This window comes from Dermacentor variabilis, chromosome 2 (assembly GCF_050947875.1).
Source record: "Dermacentor variabilis isolate Ectoservices chromosome 2, ASM5094787v1, whole genome shotgun sequence".
Lineage (NCBI taxonomy): Eukaryota > Metazoa > Arthropoda > Arachnida > Ixodida > Ixodidae > Dermacentor > Dermacentor variabilis.
Window position 1 is genome coordinate 152,175,239 of NC_134569.1, and position 6,913 is coordinate 152,182,151.

At 48.5% G+C, this 6,913-nt stretch overlaps 1 protein-coding gene across 1 annotated transcript; it reads right to left on the reverse strand.

Annotated features, from left to right (window-relative positions):
* Positions 1 to 885: 885 nt before the first annotated feature.
* LOC142571030 (uncharacterized) lies at positions 886 to 6,535 on the reverse strand. Its single transcript, XM_075679331.1, has 2 exons — positions 6,101 to 6,535; positions 886 to 1,364 (listed from the first exon to the last, which is right to left on the reverse strand). The coding sequence occupies exons 1-2, from the start codon at positions 6,260 to 6,262 to the stop codon at positions 1,068 to 1,070; spliced, it is 459 nt and encodes a 152-aa protein (XP_075535446.1). The 5' UTR covers positions 6,263 to 6,535; the 3' UTR covers positions 886 to 1,067.
* Positions 6,536 to 6,913: the final 378 nt, after the last annotated feature.

The following is a 6,913-nucleotide window of genomic DNA, read 5'->3' on the forward strand; positions in this document are numbered from 1 at the left end:
GAAACACTTTATTGATGGCCTGGATGCATGTTTTGAGCTTGTTCTTTATTGAAACATGTACAGTCATGTGTGTTGTATATACGTTTTCAATCAATGTATGCACTGTTCGCCTCACTTTGCTGAGCGCTTGTAGCCTATGCCTTACGTGGGTACGAGCCATTGTTTAGGGTAGTATGAGCCATTTCATTCGTCTTACGTGGCGGACGGACTGGATTTTCGTTAGGTAGGCATAGAAATGCTTACGCATTTAAACCTGAGAGGTCCTGTCGCAGAGCAAGCTATCATGGTGCTGACTATAGTGACTTTCGATGCCCGAATTACAATTCCTTTCTCGCTCCATTCCCTCCCCCTAACCCCTTCTTGCAAGGCGTGTCTAACCAGTTCGCCATGGTAGCTCAGTTAGTATGGCTTTGCGCCGCCAAGCACGAGGTCGCGGTTTCAATTTTGGCAGCAGCGGCTGCATTCTGGCGGTTGCAGAAGTAAAAAACTCTCATGTACCGAACATTGGGTGCGCATTATCGAACTCGAGGTGGTGAGAATTCATGTGAAGCCCGCCTCTACGGCTTCTATCACAACACAGTGCGCGGCCTGGGGACTATAAATTCCACATTTTTAATTAATTAGTAACCAGTCAGCGCACAAAAGGTTTATCGCCATCCATAAGCACTCTCGTAAATCCGTGACCTTTGAAAGACGCCACGATTCAGTGTTTCAAATGAACAAGTGCAAACATTATGCATGGCTTTACGCGCGTGAAAAGGTTGAGATGGGTCCTTCACGCTGATCGCCGACGCCGCTTGACTACTTCATGCGGTCGACTGCAACACCTGCACGGTCGTCGCCGCAGGCCTCAAGTCAGTGGCAAATAAAAGCAGTCGCGCGAAATTGCCGATTTCATCAACTTTAATACTATTTCGACAAACAAATTATTTCGAATAAAAAAAAAGAAGCCGCGACAGCTGAACGCTGATGGCGCGCGAGCTCGTGTAGGCCAAGCATTTTTAACCATCTTGACCATGGGCGGTCGCGGTGGGCCAGCAGCCTCTGCGGCGGTCGCCTGCTGCATCCTAGTAGGTGCCGTTCCCGCGCCGAGGCATCGCTCTACCGTCCAGGCGGGATCCCCTGATTCCGTAGGCGGCCAGCGCCAGCGTGAGCCCGATCACCAGGCTGAAGACGAAGACCAGCAGGGGGCGCCAGCAGCCCGGGGATCGAGCGAGCGCCAGAATCTCCGCGCGCATGCGCTGGCGGTCACTGTTGGTCCTCCGCCTCCTGCGGCCGCCATTGTCGCCGCCGTCGCCGGACGAAGAGAGTGCGCGGCCGGGCGTTGCGTACTCTACCGAGGGTGGCGACGATGCCGCCAAGGCCTGAAGAAATTGGAAATGACTGTCGTGCAACGGCGAGACGTCTGTTTCGCTTTACAGGATATCGATTTGCCGATTCGCATGTTCTAAAGAGACAGGTGAAACAGAAAAACTGCTCATATGCGGGTGTTTTCCTTTAACGCCAACACGTTTCTTTGTTTAAATCGCCAGTGGCAATGATAGCAGACATTTACTCATTCAGCTGGATTACCCAAACAGGTAGCCATTACTTAAACTGGAAATCAAGATACTAATTGTCTATTCGGTAAATCTAAAGGAACGCAATCTGCAACACGGATGAAGAAAGGGAACGGGACGAGCCCTGTCGTCTTCCTGTCTTCGTCCGTCTTCAACGTTGCGCTCCTAATATTTACACACTATACACCAACAACCCCAGGTACAAGTACAACTCATTGGCTAATGTGCAAAATTTCAATAATCAGCTTTTTTATTAATTACTTTTTCGCACACATTGAAAAACACGAAATGAAACCAGTGATGTCATAAGGTACATCCCCTAATAACGATTTCTGAAGCTGGTACCAACTTTGAGACAACCACAGCGAAATTGCACTGTTTTTTCGCTTACTTTATTTCCAACACGGCTTTTTTTTTACATTAAAGCTCGACAGTTAATGGAACACCGATGCATTTCGTCGCAAATTTTGGGAATGCATGTCTAAAATCTAGTGTCATCTTCAGAATTCGTTCACGTGGATGATTTTCGAAGTCATCGGCTTCAATTTGTAAATTGCAAAATGTGCCGTAATATAATAAGTTGAGAAGTTAATTAGCGAAATATTGTTAATTGCTTGAGTACTCGTTATGCTTTCTTATGCAAATAATGTGTGCCTCAAAAGGTGATATACCTCAAGAAGTACAATTGCGCTAGCTGCCATGAGCGATTTTACAGCGAAGCCGTACATGGCTAGGGTTCCGTGCACTATTGCTCTCCGCCAACAAAACTATCATCATCGATGCCTGATACAACCATCAGCAAGCGAAAAATGTAATGGCTCAACGACCCGTAAGGCATAGGCTACAAGTACTCAACAAAGTGAACAGTGCTTACATTCTTTGGAACCACGCATACAACATACAGAACATCATACGTTTCACTAAAGAACAAGCTAAAAAAAAAAGCATCTGAACCACATAATTGATAAGGCGCTCGTGATAGCAATGCGAAGCACGTAGCGCTCCCCGCAAAACGTTTCCCGGTAAAGATTACTGTGGCGCAAGCTGCCGCGGTGGCGCCATCTTTCGGCGCGGAGTGTAACGTCCCTAGCCTTTCGTATATAAAATAAACAGCCTAGCAACTGATTTCAATGTTGTTGCAGCACTGCTATGGGCGGTGGCATGCTGTCAAACTTATGATTACTTCCATTCCTACTATTACTCTAACGCCATAAAGTATTGCATATCACCTTCAGCAGTTGTAGTGGTGGTTTTCAACAGCTTCGCTGGTCATTCACCTTCACAGAGTGGAATGGCTCATTAATCTTTTTTTTTTAATTTTGTTAACGCTAAAATAAATCACCCCGTATACACGTGTTCACGGAGTAAACACACAACGCGGTGCATTTGTTGTGCAACAAGATTGCACAACAATATTTTGCGGTGCCCTAGTCTAAAGCATTTTATTCGGTAGCGGCTAAAAAGTATTATTCGTCTTGGTGTATAGAATCTCTTCCTTGTCTTGTGAGATAGATTAGCTAGTTCACACACTATACAAGGACTTAGGGGCTTATCATTCACACGAACGTACACACACAAGAAAGAAAGCCTGCATGCGTACAAGAAATAGTCGTACTTAAAGTTTGTGCATTCTACCTGCACAGCGCTTTAATCTGTGAAGGTTGAACATGCCATGCAAACAAGTGCCGATTGTTCCTACAGCCCCGATTCCACTTTCAGGCTATGTGAGTACGCAGCCTTTCACGCAGCTTCCCTGCATGACCCGACCACACGGAGCACGGAATATGCGTCTCGCTTAGCGTATACGTGGGCCTACGCGTCTTCGAGTCCGTACGCGTGTGATGAAGGTAAGGCTGAGCAGCCACACGATACATCCGCAAGTTAGCGCTGCATTACACGTGCAGTGCTGCTCGAATACTTTACGAGAAGCGTTCGTTTTTCTTTCTTTTTTTTTAGGAAGCATGGGTCGTATAACGTAAAGCTATTCCAATATGTTTTTATTCCAATCTCTTGACGTCAAATTTGCGTAACCGCCGACGCAAGCATCGGGCGGTCCCCCGCAGGGTTGTCTGAACAAACTAATCAAATTAATGCTCCCCTCGTTCATAGGAGGTAACCTTTGTTTGCTTGAAAAACGAATAACATCACCTGCACTGAGCAGCTTGTCTTATCTAATTGGCTCACAAGAGGCGAGGAGCATGCTCAAGTGGAGAGGGATTCTATGGGGCCGAGCCACTGCACTGAATATCGATAACCGGATGAAGAGGGCGGTGCCGGCGTCTGCGTTTGGTCCGCTTTCTCTTACTTAGCTTGCGGTGGCTCGTCAACAATCGCGGCGGCATGCAACAGAAGCTTAAGAATAACGCTAAAACGGATACCCAGCAAAGAAGAGTTGGCAGAACGAGGTCGCAAACGTACCGAAAGTTCTCGAAAACGTTACACGGCCACGCAAAAAGTTTTATTACACGCAAATAAACACATGCTCTCCGGCAGGGCCGAGTAGCGAGTGCCGGAGCGATCGGCGGCAGCCATCTTTTATTCCTTTCGGAACGGGGCAGCCTGCGGCTATTCAGAAGAAAATTCAGTTTTGTTCGGCATATCAGTACATCTTTCACGCGTTTGCGTAACTTTGACGCAGTGAGTTTTTGCGGTTTTGTGACGTCGTGTGAGAAGCAGGTGAAGTGGGTGCAAACCGAAAACTTTTGACCAATAGCCGATGGTTAATGGGAAAAAGGCGTCGAATCAGAAATAACTATTTTTGTTTTGTTCAGTCAAATTTTGCATAATCAGTGTCCACACGTCATAGCATATGGGGAGCTATCGCGGTTTGCGTGACGGGGTGGTCCAAAAAGTTTTTGACCAATCACGGTAGGCTGATTGCAGAATTGGAATAGAAAAGTTTGGAATAGTTTTACGTTATAGCGCCCCATTATTAACAGAGGCCAAAGAGGCAATCGCGACCGCGAAATTTTATCCCGATCCAGCTCGATCGCCATTGAAAATGCCACGCCTATGACACCCGTAAGAAATTTTGAGCACTTGCCCGTTACCGCAGCATCGGTCACAACATTGCTCGCCATCTCGTCCAACAAGCACCTCGTCACCTGCTTATTTTTATGTTGATTGTGCTTCGCCAACCAAAGTGTAGGCCGAGCGTCAACGCAGGCGACCAGCGGTTCACTACTGATAGTGTCCATCGTCTTTGCGCGACATGTAACCGACGGAACCAGCGGTAACACCCAGCGTCTCGGCACGATTCCGAAACAACAACCTGTTTGCGAAACCGCGCCGGAAGTTTACATGCGGGCCACGCGACTACGGCGCACAGGCAAGCCACTTCCGTCGCGTACGCTCAGCCCTACTTGACGCTGGCGCGGCCTGCGTGTCTCTTCTCTCTAGACGCGTAGGACAAGCGCGCACGGCGTCGCAGGCACGTGTCGCGTAGCCAGGCGCGTACGATTAGCCGCGTGTAGTTTTAAGCTCCGTAGCGGACAACGTACGCGTCTCTTCTGCTATTCCGCACTACGCCCGTGCTCTGCGCCACGGTCTGTAGTCAGGAGGCTAGTGAAAGGCGCAGCCATCCTTTCTACCTTTCCTTCCTTCTTCCTTTCTTTCCTTTCTTTCTTCCATTTGTTTACTGGTAAGTTGTTAAATTTCCTGCGGAGGCGGTGAGAGCCGACAGCGTCGTGCGGCGGTGCGGTATAGGCAACAAATGTCGAGGAACTGCCAGCACCGCAACCTGTGTCGGCGCGCCGAATGTTTTTATTTTTTGTTTTGTTTTCGAGAAGTAATTATCTATAGCTATAGAATAGACGTTGCCTTGCCTGTAGCTGACTCTAATTTATTCCAACTTCTTTGCGCGGTTTATCTCAGATAGTAATCTGTTTTTCGATCCTCGTGTCGCGTTTCACCCGCTCCACTCCGAGGCTATAGGAGCGCTCAAATCAACAAACATATATTGGGTATCCCTTCTGGGCATTTCGGCTAAGTAGAGAAGGAGAGAGGGAAGGCTGTTAACTACAGGTTGATCTAGCCTTGCGAAGAAATAATGCCGGCATTTGCTCCGCCCGAGCGCATCACTTTAACTTGAATGGAATAACATATACCACAGAGTTGCGTGTGGCGTTATAATGCCACTTATAGTTAAAGTTGCTAGGAGGAAATGAAGAAGGCGACCAAACGGAGCCAAGGTAGGCAATGCCGAGGGGCTCTCGACATTGGATCCCCAGAAAGCATGCCCGAGCCGAATGATCACCTGCTCCCACAGCAATTGAAGAGGCTACGGGATCCGAATTCTGTCGGATCTCGGTCGAGCTCCCAGATTGAAGGTGAAACCGCCCCCAAGTGGTCCGATATGAAAGCGCGGCGCTCGGAATGAACTGGGCGAATGTGTTCCGAGCGTTCCGTTTTACGCCAAGCCCCAAAGTAAACCGCACCACGAGAGCGCCGTACAGCACTCGAAAACGAACAGTCGACTGTACCGTTAGATTCCGCCCTTACATCGTGCGGTTTTGTGCTCGAGAACAGCATGGAAAACTTACGGCCAGCGCGCTGCTGTACAGCACTGGCTGCACTGTCACCGGGGGAGCTCGGGCCTTCTGGCGGCGCCCCGTCGGTGCGGGAGCAGGTGGCGCAGCGCCGCCGATGGAAGCCGCGCCATCTCCGTCGCCTGTTCGTCGAGGGGACTCGGCATCGAAGGACATCGTGAAGGCGCTCGTGACCGATTCGATCACCCGGAGGCGACGAGTGTTCTTCGTCTTCCTTTTCTTTCTACATCTACACCTCTTTCCGGAAGGAAATGTTCAGGTTAACTCTACGTAGCTTACGCACAAAACAACCCACAAACATTAACTAAAAATCAGGCCCAGAAGGTGCGCAGATTATCGTAATATAGCTAAGTACCATGTTTTTCACACAATCGCGCATTTTCTTCAATAAGAACAGCGCCTGCACAAAGTTGCTTGAGCGATACGCATACTACCGCCACGTGGAAAACGAAGCCTGCAAAAGGTTGTGTAAGCGCTGGAAATAATTTTGAAAAAATAATAGAGGAGACCACATTCGCGGAGAAAACATGACGAGTTTCTGTTCTTCAACGTGGCATTATCATCATCGTCATCAGCGTATTTCATGTCCACTGCAGGACAAAGGCATCTGCTTGCTATCTCCCTGTCCTGCGCCAACCGATTCCAACTAGGGCCTGCGAATTTCTTTATTTCATCATCCCACCCAGTCTTCTGCCGTCCTCAACTGCGTTTCCCTTCTATTGGCACCCATTCAAAGCATCGCTTGAATTTAAAAGCAATATAAGTTTATTTCACCTGGTCGGGATAAGCGTTGTCAAGGTTCACATT